At 38.4% G+C, this 21,028-nt stretch overlaps 1 protein-coding gene across 1 annotated transcript in view; it reads left to right on the forward strand.

Annotated features, from left to right (window-relative positions):
• me1 (malic enzyme 1, NADP(+)-dependent, cytosolic) overlaps positions 1-19,273 on the forward strand; it is a 79,241-nt gene extending 59,968 nt beyond the window's left edge. Inside the window, exons 6-14 of the mRNA XM_063880358.1 lie at positions 4,561-4,664; positions 14,300-14,409; positions 15,026-15,123; positions 15,291-15,404; positions 15,989-16,094; positions 16,449-16,591; positions 17,208-17,381; positions 18,450-18,548; positions 18,668-19,273. Coding sequence (XP_063736428.1) covers positions 4,561-4,664; positions 14,300-14,409; positions 15,026-15,123; positions 15,291-15,404; positions 15,989-16,094; positions 16,449-16,591; positions 17,208-17,381; positions 18,450-18,548; positions 18,668-18,835 — 1,116 coding nt within the window. The 3' untranslated portion in view covers positions 18,836-19,273. The remainder of the gene's footprint in view (positions 1-4,560; positions 4,665-14,299; positions 14,410-15,025; positions 15,124-15,290; positions 15,405-15,988; positions 16,095-16,448; positions 16,592-17,207; positions 17,382-18,449; positions 18,549-18,667) is intronic.
• The last annotated feature ends 1,755 nt before the right edge of the window (positions 19,274-21,028 follow it).

Here is a 21,028-nt window from a genome sequence, read left to right on the forward strand (position 1 = left end):
ATGAGGTAGTGGTAGCCCAAGCTAATTATTAAAATGACCGTTATTATGGGATTATGTTTGTCCTTGAGTGGATATGGGGGTAGAGAGAGGCGGGCAGGATGACGTCCAAACCGTGGGGCAGGCAGACCCTCTGACCAAGATATACCTTTGTGTTTTTCCAAATAGTTGAACATTTTGGGAAATACACTTGTTTGCATTTCCCATATAACTCTTTGCAGGAAAATGAATTAGCATATTTCACACATTGTCAAGCTACTCCTTAAGGTCTTATCCGATCATGAGAAGGCTCAGTCTGTTTTAGCTATATAGAAAGTGATCCACCTTGTGATTCTCTGTTATTTCTTTGCAAAGGAATGTGGAAGCTATTATCTTGTGTGAGAACCAGCAATAAAATCTCACTACCAGGAAAGCTTTCCTGCACAAAACACACAATATATTCAAACAAATCTGCAGTAAAAGAGTTCTCTGAAACTCAGGGAGTTCTTTTTTTACGGCATAATCATGTAATCTTCCTGTACAGTATCTGTCAGTGTCCTTGGACTTGGTATCACCTGGTATAACCTCAACAAACACTCTCTTGTTGAAATGTGATTAAATTATGTCATCTTGGACAATATGCTGTTTGTGCATCTGTACTGGGCGGGCTTTCACATGTCCAATGCACTGGGTCCTTTACTTCAAACAGGTCCAGGCTGCCAGTATTTTTCTACTTTTTCATAAATGCAACAGTCCCCTTTTTAATACTGACATTGCATGTTAAACTACTTAAACTTCTTAATTAAAAGTCCAGCACAACAAAGCAGTCAAATAAAACTTATATTATTTTCTGAAGTCGGACATTTATCAGTTTGGAAACAGTTGCAACAGTGAATACGGAGCTTCTGTGTCTGTAGAGCCATACACAAGTGCTAATCCCTTCTGAAAGAAAGGGGCTGTACAACACAAAGGACAGCTTAACCAATCAACAGAGGGTAATATGGGAACTTGTTTGTCTCAACTGGCAAAAATCTGGGAAAAATAACACATTGTGTATATTAGGATACTATGTTTACCGAAATATTTAGACATTTTGCTAATATAGACACAAAATGGGAATTCAAAATGGGGTTTTTATTCCACATTTTTTAAACCTAACTTTTCTCATCTTCACTTATTTGCCGCGTCCGTGTAAGTAGCAGTTCAATCAAAATGTCACAACTTAACTTTTGTTCTTAGTCGAGTCAGTCATGGCTTCCCAGTTGTACAGGGAAGTGCAGAATGTTGTGTTTTTCAAAGGGTTTGGTTCATGCAAACAATTCATTTTGGCAAAATATTAAATAAGATGTTTCAAATAAAATATTAAAGCATTTCTTACATGATTCTTTAAAGAACTTTCAGAAGTTAGAACATCCAACAATACACTTTTAAAAAAAGTTTCTGGCTGAAATAAATCATTTAAAATTGGCCCTCAAATCTGCTAGTGGATTGTTGGGTCATAGGGTCAAAGGCACTTTTGTCAGTGAGTAAACTCATTACTGAATAATGGAACATAAACTCACCATCAAACTTCATTGACAATACATGAGTGGAAACTTAAAAAAATGTACCTCTTTTATGATTTTATGTCCATTTGTATCTTTCCCCTTGCATGCTCTTGCATCATCTTGTTAAATGACCACCGAAAGCAATCCCTGATATCACCCCACCTCTCAGCGGGATCACATGAAAATGTTTTGCTTGTTTTGGTTACTGTTGAACTTGGCCACCCCGAGACTATTACTGTCCATTTAGAGCTTGCCAGGAAATGAGTTGTCAACTTCAAATAAATATTGCCTTATATAAACTTTCTGAGCTGTTCTTGGATATGGCGAGTCTCGACCCTGCCATGGAAAGGAGGCCGCTGCCGCGCTCATCTTAGTAGCACCCTCTAATTATCCATCCCCAGAAGTAAAGGTCGTCTGTCCCAATGGGGCATGGCAACAAACTGGAGCAGTTCCCCACGTCTAAGAATTGAAAAACCCTGGAAGAAAACTTGATATTTAAAAGACTAGGGTGGGATCCTTCAGCTTATTCTGGAAGGTGCATCATTTTAAATACGTGATGAAATATGGGCTGATAGACGAAAGCAAAGTTTCAGGTGGCATTTACTTCCATGTAATTCATCACACTCACTCTCTCTTTCATTTTCCATGTGTGTCTGTCACACACACATGGCTTCCCAGCAACCTCTGTTCTTCATGTTCTCCTGTCCCAGCTGAATCCGTCTCATTCTTCTAAATATGGAAGTGCGAAAGGTCAAAGTTCACTACTGCTGCTCTTTCATCTACTTCACATTCTTGGATTCTGTAAAGCCTTGTTCCCTATGGCTTCTATACACACATGTCCCATATTGACATTCTTCATTCTAATTCATTCTACTCCAGGAGCTTTTTAAACATTGGATAGTTATTGTTTCGGATCTGACGTCAATGCAGTTAGTAATATGTTTTGTTTAAGCCAAACAATACCTTGAGTTGTCAAAAATAAAGAAATTCTAACAGAAAACTCAAAATCCTTTCTGAGTAACACCATAGAATGCCTACTTTCATATGGACTGCTAAATATCTCAACAAGTAGTGGATGAAATGTCATTAAATGTTATTCCAAAAGTCATTGTTCATCTGACTTATCATATACACCCACCATGAAGTTTAAGTTTGAATTTATCCCCTGAAATGTCTCAACATTGACAGCAATCAATGGATTGCCACGCAAGTTTGTAAAGACAATCAACTATTTGATGGACTGTCATGATATTTACTATAAGCAATCATGTCTACCTATAATAGACATAGACACTTTAAATGTGTCCAAAATGTTAGTTATTTTAGTTGTGTTACTTTAGTTTCTGGGCATGGAGATGTATCTGCAGATGGTGTGTGAACTGACATGACAGGAGGTGTCTCTTAGCGCTGTAGGATCACACACATGGCAGAAGTCTAAGGTCTACACATGTGTCCATGTGTGTGCGGGTGTGCTCACACACTGTAATATCTCTCCTCTATTATTTTCACATACAGGCACAGCACATGTCAGGACTGGACAGAATTCACATTCATAGTTTCACATATTCCCTGACTCCCTTACTTTTTATTGAAATACTGCACTCAATATTACCTTCAACATTTTGTGTATTCCCCTGATGTGTCATCCTGTAAAATGTTTTACAGTTTTACATTTGCATTTTGGGAAATGTAGGATCCTGTGTTTTTGGGACTTGGCACATACTAGGATATTTTCACTTCTGTTATAAAATGTTTTAATGGTCTCTTAAAAGCCCCCCAACTTTATTGAAATGCAATCCAAAATGGATGGAGTACAGTACTACAGACATTTTGGAAACAATTTAATTTACAGGTCTTTGATTTCTTATTAATATTTTCCAGAATAGAAGTATTTTTATTAAAAAAACATAAAGGGTAATACTAAAGTCTTAATTCATGTCAGGGCTCACAGTTTCACAAAGAGTGTACTGTTTATAATTTACTTGCATCACATCACAGACCTAAAGAGTCAAGGTTTTATAACGAGAACTCCTTTAAAACCAAAAGCTCTGTAAGGGCCAGTGCCTAAAAGGAAAATAAAAGCATTAAGTTGTGTGTGTGTGTGTGTGTGTGTGTGTGTGTGTGTGTGTGTGTGTGTGTGTGTGTGTGTGTGTGTGTGTGTGTGTGTGTGTGTGTGTGTGTGTGTGTGTGTGTGTGTGTGTGTGTGTGTGTGTGTGTGTGTGTGTGTGTGTGTGTGTGTGTGTGTGTGTGACATCGATATGTAACACTGGCGCTTGTATTATCTGTTTTACAATTTTATTAGCAAAGTTCCCTTTAAAGTTGGTGTTTAAACCATTTAACAGTTATTAATTATTACATTCTTATTATTTATGTCTTATTTTTTTATTTATTTAATAGGTATTTATATTTTATCCTAGTTATTGATTGAGTCTTTCTTGGTTTCACAGATGTTACTGCTGTGTCTCTTAAAGTGTTAAGCTGTTATATCATGTTTATTGATTTAGATGTGTGGAGGAAAAGAGGTTCTGAAAATGAGCATAAGAAGGGCCCCTTTAAGTACAATAATTTTTAAGAGATTGTGCCAAAAGTTGTTTCTAATCACAAGGAATAACGACACAAATTGAAGGATTTACACTCAACAGGGTGCATCTTCTGCTCTCATTACTTGATTTAAAGGACCAACGGAATTTACATTATTCTCAACATTTGTACTTTATTATTGAAATGTTTTTCCAACTTTATTCTCAATAATTCAACTTTATTCTTGAAATCTTAAATAAAAAAAGCCCTTTGTCAATCCCCTCCCTTCCGTACTTGGGGTTTACTCCTGTGTGAAAAGAAGTTCTCTAAAGTCATGAATTAGAAAGTGGAATCTCTAACTAGTGCAGTTGATCGTTGCAGCTTTAAAGAAAAATATATTAAAACTGAGATGGAACTTCCAATATCAAACGCAGGCTCCGTTCTTTCTTTGTCATTAGTCTCCCTAGTTGTCTCATATTCTCTCCTCTCACCTTCTTTCCTTTATGTGTTTCTGCAGGTGCTGCTGAAGGACCCTCTCTACATTGGCCTGAGACATAAGAGAGTACGAGGCCAGGAGTATAATGACCTGCTGGATGAATTTATGAAGGCTGTGTCAGACAGGTATGATGATAATAGCCTTCAGTGAACCATCTGCCCACTTCCTTTTTGCAGTCTGCTATTGTCATTTTCATGCAAACAGCACACGGTGCTGTTAAAAGAAATATTTCAAACAGTTTAGCAGAGTTGCTGCGTGCAGTGATCTTGAAGGATTCAGGCGTCTGGAGCTCCAGTCGCGGATGAGTCAGTTTTACCTTCTTTGAACTAAGTTCTGGTTGCCATGCAATGTCCTTCAAAACGCTGCCTACTGGATGAATAGAAACATGAGCTTATTGAAAAGTGCTTTTGATTATAGTGGCACTGAGAGTACAGTTTTTCAACCACTGGGTCCGCAGCTGGAATGCACAATCGTATGTTTTTGAGTCTTGGTTACATAACAATATCCATTTTTAAACTCTCCCCAGTGATCTGAACTGCTTACTTGTCCACAGAAACTCAGCTAATTGAGTTTTGATGTAATCCAATTAGCTTCTTTGTCATCATACTTAAGAATGTAATACATGATTGCTACCACCGTCATGAGGTAATGTTTTCTGAATTGGTTACAATGGAATTGTTGATTCCACATTACGACTTACAGTAAAGCTCTTGAAGTCAAAACAAATGACTTCCCAACTCGGTAAGTGGGACCATCCGAGGAACATGTCAATGCACCACTGGCTTTGGTGGTGGGTGTGCGCTCTACAAGTGACATTCTTGTTTTAAATGCAACATATTTGATCATTTAAACACAGAAGCTTACTTGGATGGGAAGAGACATCTGGTTTAAAGAGGCCCTGTCATGCTTTTCCCTTTCCTGTAATGTGTTATATAGTTTTGTGTGCATGTAAATGGTCTGCAAAGGTTAAAATCCCTAAGTTTACTTTTGTAACATAGTGACATCACTATGTAGCACTTCTGCTTCTTGTATCTAGTGCTCAAACACATTGTACATGATAGGCTAAGGTGCGGGACATTTTCAACACATTTCTATGCAGTTGACCAATCACAACAGAGCCTAGGGGCATAGGAGCATAGGGCGCCTTTAATAAAGAAGCTGTGACTCCAGTTGTCCCAGTCCAAGGAACATATCTCACCATTGGTATCCCAATGTCAGAGGATTTATACTCAGACTAGTAGACATGCTATTAGACTGAGGTTAGCTTTAGCCATTCGGGGTCACAGTACGTGTTTAATATTCCATATTGCTGTTTGTTTAGTTTTCATTCACTGATCTTATCTGTTCCTCCACTCTGAGCTGCAGTTAATGAGTCATACTGCTTCCCTTCTGGGCTTCTTGTGTGTATTGCAGTCTTGTCCTTAATGAGACTTTTGTATACCCTAGCCTTGCATGCATGCGGGCATATCTGTATATCTGTGGGTCCCTGTGTGCCATGAAGCCACACACACATGGGCCTGTTTAAGACCCGTCCTAACCCAGAGAGCCAGAGTCCAGCAGCAGAAGCCTGGGTCTGGGCGCCCTCCAGCTGGCAATAGCAAGCCATGACTCTAATAACCGGGTGGCTTCTCAACTACAGGGAACAGTGGAGCTTTTTCCCCAAAGGAGCCAGATTGGTGGAAAATAAGTAATTATGGGCTCAGAGATTGAATGAATGATTACAGCTCTGCAGCCTTTCAAGTAATATTCTTGTTTAGTTTTCTTAGAAACTAAACTATAAGAGTCCAGATTGATTCATCATAAATAAACAGAATAAGTACAGAGGGTTTCTTTTATCCAACATTTAAAAATACTGAAGGAGAATGCTAAGTGTTTGATTTCCTCCAGCCGCTGCTCTTGTAGAATAATCAGCAGGTGTTGTCTGCCGCTTTGTTCTCCAGGCAGAAATGAATCATCCCTTAATCCCATTGCTTCTACACACACCCTCATCACAAGGCTCAGCAAAGGTTTCAAAACTTTGAACTCAATCTTTTCTGTCAAAGAAACACTAACCTTTGTTATCACCCTTAATCCCTATGTTTTTCTTTTAGCTTGTTCAGATTTCTTCGTGACAGTCCCATTTCATAAGGCTCAGCAGAGCTTTCTGAAATAGAAGGGATGTGCTGGAAGTGAAAATTACACACATTAGAGTAGACGTTACCAGAAAAAACTGTGCTTTAAATCACGCAGCAATAATGTGTGAGCTTTTTCCCTCTTAAGTGCAGCTTTGTCATTATCAAATATAGATGCACATGTGTTTAGGAGCATGCATATTATGCTAATATTACCTGTTATAACCAGCTCTTTTGGGACGTGATCCGACATCCAAACAGGAGTTGTGTCTCAGCAGATTCTAATATTTGCACAGTTAAAATCTACTTTTTTAAAACAACACATCAAGGTTTTATGCAGTGCTATGAGCCAGACTTTACAGTATTCTGGTTCTTACGCTGGTGTATAACCACAATGTGCTGGTTTTCCCCAAAAATTAAATGAAAAGTGTCAATTTGTGCGCTAATAATTAGATTAGATTAGATAGAGAGCCAGGCTAGCTGTTTCCCCCTGTTTTCTATGTTGTTTGTGCTAAGCTAAGCTAAACAGCTGCTGAAAGTAGCGCTATATTTCCTTCTCGTATATAAATAAACTCATCCACTATATTAATCCCTTAAACTAAATTACTTTCAGTACTTAAATAAAACCAAAAGGGTATTTTATGTAAAAAATCTTACGGTCACTGACATAATATGGTCAAGGGTGTACTCAATAAAGATACGAGTACACAAATACTATTCTGAACAATTTTTGAAGTCTTGGCAGCTGGAGTATAAGAAACAGGGACAAAATAGGCCGATGGATGGATGAAAGAAGCAACAGAATATAAGAGAGGAGAAAGTATGCAGAATGCGTCTTTGCCTTTAATGACGGCTCGGGGATTTGAGAAATAATGTGTGCTGAGAGATGCTGGCTCTCAGGAGAGCGAGGGGCTGGGGATTTATTAAGGCTGTAGGACCATGGTAACAGACTGTGTGTGTGTGTGTGTGTGTGTGTGTGTGTGTGTGTGTGTGTGTGTGTGTGTGTGTGTGTGTGTGTGTGTGTGTGTGTGTGTGTGTGTGTGTGTGTGTGTGTGTGTGTGTGTGTGTGTGTGTGCACAACTGCATATGTATGCACACAAGTTGGGCAGCTGTGTTTGGACAGAGCACCCTTGTGTGTGACCTTCTTTACAGACGTCCTCCTAACTCCGACTAAAGGAATCACTCTTCCTCTGTTCTAGTAACCCCCACCCCCCATCAATATAAGTATGTATGACATCCACCTACTTCCTATTAGCTGGAGATTCAGATTTCATCAGGTCTCAGTTGAATAAAGATTGTGTTTCCTGAAGGAGCCGGGACACACGTTTACTCCCCTGTCCCACAGATTGACCCCGACATAACACCAATGTCTGATTGATTCGCCACATGGGAGAGCACCTCATGTATCGCATTCTTTGTCTTACTATCTTACATTAATAAAAATGACACAGGCATTTATTCCCAATATATTAGACAGGTTTGGCAATAAGTAAAAAGAAAAAATCCTGAAAGTACTACTTCAGAAAACAATAGGTCTAGGTATGTTTTGTTCATTCTGCTACCCGTATAACAGTGGCCAACATATATCACAGCATAATAAAACTTGTTGAAGCACAAAGAAGCTATGTGTGGTGCTGCTAGTACAGCTCCAGATAGCTTAAACAGCGCCATGGCAGGAAAGGTTAGTTCCCCTCTGCAAGTGTCTAGTCTCCCTAAGGCACTAAGGAGCAAATATACTATGAATGTCATTTACTTTTGAAGGTTTTAGGCTAAATCATCCCATATCCTTTAGATAGATATAGGTCCACGGTTATGGGCAAACAAGATCGTTCGGTCTCCATTTTTATGTCATGTTACATCCGTTCACAAATTGGCTGTACAAAGCGATACATCCATATTGTTACATACTGTATAGGACCTTTTTAGATTTAAAAAAGATGCATTCTATTTTAACAAAGTTCAAAGAGGCCCCTTTAAGCTTTTTGTGGTTTTCCCTTTCCTGTAGTGTTTTATATTGTAGGTTTTTTTGCATGTAAATGGTCTGCAAAGGCTAAGTTTCCAAAGTTCCCCCCAGAGAGAGTTTATCTCCCAAAACTTCCCCCAGCTGCCTGACTGCTGCATTGTAAACCTTTGTTTATTTCCGTACCACAGTGACATCGCTTTGAAACACTCAGGTTTCTATTGGCTAGCGCTCCAACGCATTGTACGTGATAGGATAAGGGCCGGTACATTTCCGACACATCTCTAAACATTTGACCACAACAGAGCCGGCCAGCTAACCAATCAGAGCAGACTGGGCTCTGGTTTCAGACAGAGGGAGAAAGAGGTGCCGCAGCACAGGCAGTATGAGTAAAATAAAGGGCTTTTTGAACATTAAAGCATGGAGACATGTCACAGTAGAGACACAAAGCACAAATATGAACCTGAAAATTAGCATTTTATGTCCATTTCAATGTTTTGTGCTGCAGAGATATTTACTAAGTATGGAATGCTTAATGGGTAGTCCTGGCCTGTCCTGTCTTGTAATACCAACTGTTCCTCCTCTTGTTGTTCTTCTGTTAAGTGCAGGGTACAGTGTTGGTGTACCCTTTGATGGTTAGTCTACTGGATTGAATTGGAAAATTAGCTGCCAGGATTACATTTTGGCATCAGAGAAACTGTCAGTCTGTTCATATGTCACTTTGGGCTAGCTGGAACAAACTGTAAACACCGTACTGCCATATTATCTCCTTTTAAAAAAAACGTATTAACATATTCATCAAATTAATTTCATTTTAAACTTCTTTAAGATATGTTTCCTTCTTTAGCAACTCCAAAGAAAAATATTCATGATATTACATGCTAAAGCCTCCACTTTGTTCTCCAGCTAGTTTTTATTTTGCATGTCAGCTGTTGGCTTTTTTATTGCAAACAGCTACAGTTAAAAAATGACCTTATGTGACACAGAAAGAAATCATGTGATCCATTGTTGCTATTGATTATAGCCACTTGTTATGGAGGAACATTCCGTGTCGTAAAACTGCTGTATTCAGTCACAAAGGGAACACTAACCAAAAAGCTGTGTGAGAAACCGTTGGTTAGATTCACTGTCAACCCAAGAACCCAAGACTTTTTCTTATACCTGCAAACACTGGAAGCCGTCTAAGCAGCCGTATCAGAAACAACGTTTTTACTCCCTGTCATTTTCACACCCTTAAGCAGGAGTAGACAGGTTCATCCTGGTGGCAGATGTAAACTCTTTCCCTCCAGAGCCCTTTTGGTCTCAGAAAGTCACTGAACAGACTCTGCTGTTGACAAAGTGCTGGAAAAAGAGACCGAAACTAATCTCATTGCCAAATCTAAACAGCAGGGATACACTTTTTCTTTTTCAGAACAGTCATGAGAGTTGGAACAAAGTCACTGTTTTGGGATTTGAGTTCAACAAGTCGTGAACTCTGCTTTGAGTTCAAAGTTGTAACAACAGTAGTACCTTTCTCCTTTTCTGTCAATATTAGTAACACATTGAAAATAAGTACTTGGAAAATTTGGGAAATGAGCACAACAAAATATTCATTTGAAGTGATAACTTTAGCTTCGTATACTGAGTTTAGTTTTTAAAACACTTCAGTTTTAGTTTGTCTTTGAGTGAAAATATGTATGAAGCTAATTTATTTAGGCTCAATTATGACAGAAAGGTTACTTCAGTTTAGAATATTGGATGGATCCATGGACCACAATCTAGATTACTGTTTGCCAATAATTTAATATCATTTTAAGAACATAGGCAACACATATTTATTTTAAAGCCATAAAGAGTAAATCCCTCCCCCAAATAGCAAATGTGTGGTTTCCCAGCTAAAATGATCATGCACACCATAATGATGAACAATACATGGTTGCAATATATTTACAATGTTATTAACAGTTTTTCCTGCTGTGTTACTTACTAACAATTATTCCCTTGTTTAGCTGGCAAAAAGGTGCATTGTCAGATTTTGGCGTTCCATTAGGGGGTTGCCAAGGAAAGACAACAGACTGTAGGGCAGAATAGGGACAACAACCACACAAATGGCCGCCAAGACAAGCTTTGTTTAAGGGAAAGCACACACACACACACACACACACACACACACACACACACACACACACACACACACACACACACACACACACACACACACACACACACACACACACACACATTGTCAAAAGCTCACCCCCTATCTTTATGGCTCTGGCCGAGATGTAAAGAGCTTTCTGCATTGGGAAGATGCTCCTTTCTTTTTGCACGGTACCACAACCACAGATCTGTAGTTTATGGTCAGTGGGTACCCATAAATATACTTGTGTTCACAGTTCAGCCTTTCTCAGGAGCAGCTGGCCTATCTGGGCTATGATTTTAAAGTAATACATAGAACTCAATGTCTAAAAGGTCTCTTTTTACAATCATTTGAAAGTGAGAATACTTGCATTGTGTGACTAAACATCTACTGGGAACTTAACTTCCAAAACTCTTTCTGTATAGGCAGGTTGATTTTTTTTTTGTGAACTGGTGTGACCTCTCCAGTAGTCATTGCATTAAAACCATGCCAGATGGCGCTGCACTGGCAGAGGCCACATCTATGTCGCCTGTCTCTGTCTCCAAAAGCCCCAACACAATGAAAAGTTTATAGCTCCCTACTTGGCCTCATTATTCCTCCTTTTTTCACAAGCTCTCCTTGCTGTACTAATGCTCTCTGCTTGATAGGAAACACATTTCTCAATTCAGTGCTACTGCTGTGTTGGCAGTTAGTCAGCTGGGCTGTCAATCTCTGCATGAGGAATCAGTGTCTTGCAGAGTGGCAGAGGGAAGGAAACATTGACCCAGAGATAGACCGTTTTATTGCATTTGAACACAGCTTCAGTTGCTTCTCATCCTGCATTTCGTTCTTGTCCCATTTCTGCTCAATTTCATCCCCCTGCTGAAGGTTTAAGCAGTTTAGCAGCAATTGTAGCAAGTGGGAAAAAGCTTTAGTGAATTTACGACATCAGTGCAAACGAGGATCCTTTTCCTTATGAGGTATGAGGTGCGGTTTTATGGAAAGACAAAGAGAAATAAAATATAGAATGGAGAAATTCTATATTTCTGAAATAAAGTAAAACAGAGTTGAGGAAGAACTTCAAACATCCTCCTGTTGTTCAGTTGACTGACAGGGCTGCAGGTATCGGTTTCATGCCGGCTCGGCCTGTTTTCTTGGCCTGTCCTCAATTTCCTTCATTCACTGAAACACTATCCCTGGTGTTTTTAATACAGGTTACAGTAGACCCCACCCTTTCCTCCCATTGTTTTTTAGCTGAGAAAGTGTCTTAGTAAAAGTTATACTGCTAATATATACATTCAGACAGTCACATCCTCAAGATGGCTTTACTGTCGTTATTGCACTGTAAAAAGTTCTCCGTTGCAAGGGTTTTCCTCAAACAGAACATCTTAAACCCAATCCTTTCAACAAACATTTTTGGAACCCCTCCCTAAACAGTGGCTGTCCAATCCCAGCATATCTCATTTAACTAGGGGCAGCAGGTGTGTCAAGTTTGTATGTGGTGTTATGTGTTTCATTGAGCTGTAATCGAGTTTTACAAGAATTAGTCCTTAAACCCCCAGCATTTTGCACCTATGCTTTCCTCCACTCAAAAATGAATAGGATTTTTTGGTTAAATGACTCAAATATGTTCAAAACAAGCTTAATATTGTTTTACCTTCTGTTTCATTACATAAAATATGCAATGTAGTACCCCTCTTGTACAGTTTGAACATTTATCATTGTTGTCTTTCAAAAAATATGGTTCCTAACAAATAGCTAAATGAAACTACGGAGGTTGTTGGCGACATTAAACATCATCACTTCTCACCATTTGCAAGTATTCCAACCCTTCAATTTGAAGGTATATCCATCTATAGTACAAAGGGAAGTCCATGCTGTAGTTTTAAGTGGTATTCATTTATGAGGATTATCTTGTTAAACTAAATGTGTGAGTAGGCTATCATAATAAGTGTTTGCCACAGATCAGGTTTTCTGCAATAATCCAAATTCAATGGAAAAATACAATTTGTGAGGGAACTAGCCTTATGCTAACTTCCATGTTGTCTTTAAAATCCCGTCATCCCTGCAGCACACTATAGGAGCATGCACATTATTGCAAGAGCTAGGGAGGTGGTGTTTTTCTTTTAACCTTTGAAAGCCAATATCAGGAGCATTAGCAATGGATAAAACTGAATATTTATCTGCTGTAACATAAACCGCATACATTAGCAAGTCTAACATGTTAGCTTCTTGCTTTCACCTGAATCAGCATTTATTTCAACTAGCATGTCATTAACTAACTACATTTGGTAAAGTTTTGGGTAAAATGTATAATGAAAAGATTCACATTTAACATAGCGCATCCACTCTTATATGGTTTCCCCACTCGGAAGCCAGTTCTACCATACCAGAATTTAACTTTACGTGATCAGCTGCTTTCCCTCCCCAATTTTGTGGATTTGCAGAAGGTAACACTACAGCAACAACTTGTTATCTATTGTTACCTTAGCTAACATGCTGATCCATCCTTCTAGTAATAGCCTTTTTCTAAACAAAAAAGACACCAAATCAAATTCCTTTTATGTGTAAATGTCCTGGCAATGAATTTGATTCTGATTCTGATAAAGCTAACGATGCTTACTTAGCTAGGTAGCTAAAGCTGATAACATCTGCTATTGACGGTTATCATTTCAGATTGCAAAAGTTTCAAATAGTGGCAAACTAGTATTTCATGCTGAATAGTAATTAAGTCTATATTCTGATTGTAGTAATAGCGACTGTAAATGTATCTTTTAAGTAATGAAATTACATTTTCGAGATCGTTCTGCCATTTGCTTAAAGACATATTTGTATCCTGTACACCTACACAAGGTAGTTCTTTGCTTTTCCTTCAGCTGAACCCGTCTTTCATCTTGGAAAGCAGCAGCAGTCCCTTTGAAAACATCCAGTAAATTCCTGAACAAAAGTCCCATATGTTGACAGGCATGGGAACTGGGGATTCCTCTCTGGTGCTGCTAAATCTAATTTAAAGACCCATAATGCTGACCTTACAGCTTATTTTTGTTGCACAATGTTTTTGTTGGAGCTTATAGGCACAGGCTCCTGTGTTCCTGTATTGACTTTGTGATAGGAGGTCTGAGCAACATCTTGTTAAATTGAACACGGCTGCTTTACTGGGAGACTGGGTGGGCACTATGCTCTTTTCTTTTCTCCTGTTATTATACTCCTTTATGGAGGTTTGTCCTCCATCACTGAAACGCATTCTGAAGTTGGGGAAAACAGGTGTCAGCTTGTCAAATGTCTATTAAACTAGAGTTAGAGACTAAGTTATGTGGCTTTAATTTAACCTAAGACTTGACTTCAGACAGAAGAGTGCTCCTTTCTACTTTATATTTTAATATAACGCTTTATACTTGAAATCTGAATAAAATCCTTTTTTTTTGCACTGAGAAGCCAGCATCACATTTGATTTATTACCCGATGCTGTGTTATGTGGTGAGAGAGCGCCCCCCTCAGGACAGCAATATAATGTATTAAAGTGGAGACCGCTTTCTCTGTGTGCAAGAGTCTATTAAAAGTCCTGTCACCTTTATTTCTGTCTTCTTACAGGTATGGAATGGACTGCTTGATTCAATTCGAGGACTTTGCAAATGTTAATGCCTTCCGTCTGCTGAGCAAGTACCGCAACAAGTACTGCACGTTCAACGACGACATTCAAGGTAACAAAACGACACACACACTCACACACAGATGGTAATTGGTGGCCATTGTCTCTTAATCTTATCCTTTTATTCATTTTTCAATAAACAACATTATCCTTGTAAAATATGAATATATTTGTAGGATGATCCACTTATAGAACATATGGATATCATGCTGTTATCAGGAAATGGGAGATTCAGTTTTTTATTTTTTTCAAAACATTCATACCAGCCAGATTCCTGAATTTTCTATTTATTATTGAGGCAATTTTTTTTACCTAATGCTTAAAAGATTAACAAAATAACTGACATATATCAGATACAAATAAATTATTCTGCCATTTCTTTAATATGCATTTTTATAAATATATAGAACATACTATATATATACTATATACTATATAGAACAAGTTGCTATATGTTTTATTTATTTATTTTGTATTATTTGCCATACAGCGAGAAAACATCCGGATGTTATTCTAACTGCTCTTTCATCCATCATCTTACTCATTTTGTTTCCTTAACCACTGTTCTCTATCACTCTTGAACATACAGCAGTAACATGAGTGTCATAGAACTTATGAATAATGTCAGTAAGAGTATATTAAGTGTTTATGTCTGTTGTTCTCCTTAGGTACTGCTGCCGTGGCAGTAGCTGGACTCCTGGCCGCTCTCCGCATCACTAAGAGCAAAATGTGCGACCATACCATTGTATTCCAAGGAGCAGGGGAGGTATGTGCAGCACACTTAGAGCAAGAATGACCACAAGAGTTCATATTTAGATATTTGCAAATCTAAATTCTAAAATAATGGGTCAGTCCTAACACCATGCGCACAGTTGATCTAAAAAACCCTCCTGATATAGCTCCTCTTTTATCCTTCCCTTTGTCCTCTCGCAGGCAGCGATGGGGATTGCAGAACTGATCACCATGGCCATGGAGAAGGAGGGACTCGCTAAGGAAGAGTGTCTGAAAAAGATTTGGATGGTGGATTCCAAGGGCCTCATTGTCAAGGTTTCAGGATAAAATACTTCACATGACATATTCCAATGTAATCTGACCAATAGGTGACCAGAATCAATAGTTATTTGGAATTTAGCAAACAAATCACAAAGTCCTGAATATCACAAAACACCACAGATTTTTAGAACAGGTTCAGGATCTCTTAGGGTGGATTTTCCCAAGGCATTAGACATCAGTTACCTCCACAAACAGGAAAAAACATTTACCATGTTAATTTATAGCACAGGTTTTTTCCTTGGAATCACTGCAAAGGGCTCCTACACTAACATCTGGTACACATCTGTTTTTTCTACCATATCCACATTATTCATCCCACTCTCCTCCTTCTCATCCTCTGTACTTAATTCCAATCTTTATCACTGTCTCCTCAAATCCACCAATACCACTCTCAGTCCTTTTCATCCTTTCTCTGAACTGAATATTCCTTACTTTTGACCTTCTGTTTTTTCACTGATTTCCAACTTCCAAGAAATCTTCCATCAGTAATTAAAGTGTTTTCTTAGGTTTCTGTTTTTCCACAGATGGTTTCATGTCTTTTGTGTCCTCCTCTTCATCCTTCCTTTCCAAATCCGCAGGGCAGAGACAGCCTGACTCATGAGAAGGAGAGGTTTGCTCATGAGCACCCACAGATGAGGAAACTGGAGGATGTCGTTCATGAACTGAAACCCACAGCGATCATTGGTAAATTTAAAAAAAAGAAGCAAAAACAATAAAAAGTATTAGATGTTTTCAAAAGATAGCAAGTTTGAAGCTATCTGTATAACAGATTGTCAGAATTGTTTTCAATAGATGATATTGATGGATTGGAAGCAAGAATCGCCACTTGACTTGAGTGAGAATTGAGCATGATTTGAAGCTGAGTGAATAGTTTGTAGGTGGCTATAGGAGTATGTTTCTCCAAAGTTTGGGGTGTGCTAACTCCCTTTTACTATAGCTAATACACTGACTATGGATAGCTATCTCATTCAACCACCTTTTAAAACATTCCAAAGGAAATAGAATATATTTCTCATGTCTAACTGCTTCCTGTCTCAGGTGTGGCAGCTATTGCCGCAGCCTTCACTGAGCAGATCATCACAGACATGGCTTCCTTCAATGAACGGCCAATCATCTTTGCCCTCAGCAACCCGACCAGCAAAGCTGAATGCACTGCTGAGCAGTGCTACACCCTCACACAGGTACTCTCCCAGGACCCTCTCCATGGCAGTATTAGTAGTCTAATTATCGCCTACTTATTCATAATCCCTTAAACAGTAAAGTTATTTTCGTGCAGAAATGGATAAAGTGTTGTATATGTAGATTTACGAAAAGAAAAGGAAATCTTTGAGTTTTGGACTGACAAAACAAGACAGCTAAAGACTTCACCAGGGATTTTAAGAAACTGGGATGGACATTATTTACTATTTCCTGACATTTCACAGCCCAAACGATGAACTTTTGATCTAGATAATAATCCACACAGTTATTGATTTAGAAAACAATAGTTAGTTGCGACCTTGCATACATACTGTAGCTATGAATGCTTTCATTGCTAATGAAAGAGTGAATAAAACTATTAATATTACCTAGAAGGGCCAAGGCTGTTCCCATTAGTAAAAGTAATCTCCATAATTAAATGGGTTCCCCTGTCGCCCATTTTACAATTCTCCACTTGGTTTCATGACAATTGGGCCAGTCATTTATCTGTAATCCTGCTAACAAACAGTTAACAAACCCGACTGAAAACATTGTCGGGGTAATGATATTAACATTTGTTTTAAAACAAACACAATACCCTAACTCCTTGTCCTGTAGGGGCGGGGAATCTTTGCCAGTGGCAGCCCATTCGACCCCATCACCCTGTCTGATGGGAGGACGTTCTACCCTGGTCAGGGAAACAACGCCTACATCTTCCCCGGTGTGGGCCTGGGGGTCATCGCTTGCGGCATCCGACATATAACTGAGGAAATCTTCCTCACTGCAGCAGAGGTAATGCACTGACATATACACTTCATTCCCAACCTTTTCAAATCTTTTATATCCTTTTGAAATAGTCTCAGTAAATAAATATCTTGAATATTTAATCAATGCCTGGAGCCTTTCATGGTACATGGTATTATTGACAGTGACAAAACTATTTAGAATGTATACGTAAGTAGCAATACCAGACTGTAAAATAACTCTTTTACAAGAAAAGGTCCAGCATTTAATGCAAGACTTGATTTCAATGGTTTATTGTTGAAGGATAGGAATGGATAGCCTACAGGCAGGCTGGATTATAACGTTGGATGCATAATCGTGTGACTAGCATTTTAAAACTGTAGTTGGTCAAGGTGGAGCTAATTTTAGGGTTAGTGTAAGGGTTCATATTTTACAAGCTCATCATGTTTAATGTCAAATATAACTTGTAACAGTAGCTGTGTATAAATGTAAGTGTATTATTAGTCTCTGAAATGGAGTTGGTTAAAAGTTATTTCAGTCTGATTGGCTTTTTCTTTTACTTTTATGAATAAGAATAAGGGCACAAGTCTTATGACACTAAGTTAACTGCGTGACTATACACAGAGATGGAGATTTGTGGTGTTAACTGTTAAGAATCTGCGTTTATCAGGAAAACAGGCTATTAGACAAATCGGCTTTTGGTCCAATGGGTTGTTTTTTGTACTTTTGGGGATTGGAATAAAGTCCTTTTAAGTTTAATTTAACTGTATAACATGTACAGAGTAAGAGACAGAGACCCGTAGTGTAAACTGGATGAACATTTTCAAGATCCAAAGATTCATATGGTTTAATGTCTTATTAGACACGCAACTACAATCTATATTTGGTCCAATGGGTCATTTTGGGACTGGAGAAAAGGGCATGAGTCCTATTCTCTAAGTATGATATATACAGAGAGAGACAGATTGGTGGTGTAAACTGTGAAAAACAGGCCATTGGACAAATAGGCTTTCGGTCCGTTGGGATATTTTTCTGATTATTTGGGTTTGGAAGAATATGTAATCCCTGATTTTCCTCTCTACTGTAAACCTGAGCTGTGTGTTTATCATTATACAGGCTCTTGCTGACCTGGTGACAGAGAAGGATCTGGCAGAGGGACGGTTGTATCCTCCTCTCAGCTCCATCAGGGGGGCCTCTCTCAAACTAGCTGTCAAGGTGAGAGCTCAGTGCACACACAATAAAGACCAGATGTACCTCACAATCTCTAAGAGTCTAGCTGTATAGTGACTAGTGAAACAGCAAAACCTTAAATCCTCAATGTTTTTGCATTACAGATCATCGAGTATGCCTATAAGCACAACATGGCGACACTTTACCCCGAGCCGTCTGACAAAGAAGCATACGTGCACTCACTCACCTACAGCACTGATTATGATGAGTTTGCTGTGGACTCGTACAGCTGGCCAGTGGACAGTATGACTATGCAGTCATGCAAACTTTAATGCACTGGACACACAATGAGCCCCGGTGATGTAGGGTAACCGCTGATATGCAGCATAATCACAAGACATGAAGATGGGATAGGAACACGGCTGTGCGTAGTATTTTCTCAATGATCTATATCTGTGAAATGAATGGTGGCAACACATAGAGGTACTGGGCTTTATGTCTGTGATGTCTGCCTATGGTAGTTTGAAAATACATTTTAACAAATAGTTGGTTTATAAATTGCTGAAATGAAGAAGGCTTAAAAAATGTGAAATGACAGCCGTTTGCCGAACTTATGAAATATTGCACTTGTTATCACATTACATGTTATGATAACACATCTGGGGAAAGACCTTCAAAGGTTAGTTTTACTGTAATAAGCAGCGACACAATGATTGTCAGTTTATAATCCAACATCTTTTTGCCACATTAAAATGGTTTTGATTATTGTTTTACAATGTCTGGTCACTTCATTTCTGCTAAAAGACAATGATGGGTTTTAGTGTAAGGCTCGGATATGAATGGGTACTTCTAATTGAGTTTCTCACAGAAATACTTTGAACACACGTTTTTTACAGCGCCAGACTGACTGTAATATTTTCATTAGTGCAAGACAGAATGTTTAGACTGTCGATTTGCTCTCACGGTGACACTAACTGCCTTGGTAAATGGCACACATCATCTCTTGTTTGCTTTACTGTTATTAACAAACATCAAACGCTCTGTAGGGTGGTTGTGAAATGCGTCTTATGATACTATGGCTCCTTCTAGTGGCCAATATATGTGATTGCAACAGAATAAGAATCCTAGAATTGACTCAGAAGAACTTTCTTTCCTGGAAGATAAAAAAAACCCCATTATTTAGAAATATTTGAATAAACATAGAGAAGTTGAAATGGAAATGTATACATTATACTTAAATATAAAACAACAATATATATTTTAAAAAACGGTATATCACAATTGATACATTTGTGTAATACTATATTGTTTTGGTAGATATCAATGCTGGAAACCAGATCATGAGATCACATCAGACTCTAACAGGGAGTACCTTTACATTGGTACTAAATAATTATGTACCATAGTTACTATCAATCTTCAATACTTTGTGCTATTTTATAAAGGCTCTATGTAAACCACAGAACAAGTGGAGTGTGCATGCAAGCCCCAGAAAAAGCAGCGGGTAAATCAAACTGCTTCATGAAGTGAGTGTATTTTCTGTCTGTCCGCTGTCTGTTTTAAACTGAGGATGATTTTTCATTAATCAATCGATCAGTGGCCAGACAGTCAGTACCTGAGGCCTTTTGCCTGCCCGCAGCCCAGCCCGGTCTGAAATCAATAGAGAAGCAAGCAGACCAGTCAGCGTTCAGCGTTCAGCGTCCCTCCTCAGGCAAGGTTTGGAGAGACAAACATTTGTTTTCCTTCTTGCTTCACTCTCGCTTTTAATTCAGCCCTGGGCAACCGCCACTCTGACATGATGATCAATATGTCTCAATGTCAGCACCACGCAGTCGTCAGCCTATAGACACATCAATGGTGAATTAGTACATACATACATACATACATACAAGGACTTATAATAAAATATACAGAATAGACTGTTTGCCAGGTACTGAACTATCATCACACCCCTGTCAAATTAACTTCAGTATCCAATCAACAACATCACCAGTCATGATCCAAATTTGTTTATTTGAGCCAACTTTTTTAAAGAGAATAAATAAAAGAATGATATTTTATACTTTTAGTGTTATCCTTCTATGTAATTTAACTTTTAAGATGGTTCGATCGAGTTTGCGTTAGTGTCAGATGTTAGATATTCTAAGCAAATGTATTACTTTGAGCTATAGCTTAGCAATGTCTATCAGCTGTATGAACTGCTAATTTAGCAATCTTTTTTTACCGCTAAAGCTCTGTCACTGTTTTCATCTGTTTCTCAGGTCTATTTTACCATTCATCCTATATTTATAGCTAGCATGTCCCCCTTTATCCTGTACAGCTTACTAAATACACACTTTTCCATTCCTTTTAACTGAACAATTTCATTACTTTAGCTACCCATTTTAGCTTAGTGTCGTAAACTTCGGAATCTCTGCTAGCTAAAGCTGACTCAATATGTTGATACCTTCTTTGATTTGAATACAGTTTATTTATTTTCAAATTAAACTTGATTTCTGTGGCACATGTGTCTTTGGTTGGGAATA

The sequence above is a fragment of the Eleginops maclovinus genome, chromosome 3, assembly GCF_036324505.1.
Source record: "Eleginops maclovinus isolate JMC-PN-2008 ecotype Puerto Natales chromosome 3, JC_Emac_rtc_rv5, whole genome shotgun sequence".
Classification (NCBI taxonomy): Eukaryota; Metazoa; Chordata; class Actinopteri; order Perciformes; family Eleginopidae; genus Eleginops; species Eleginops maclovinus.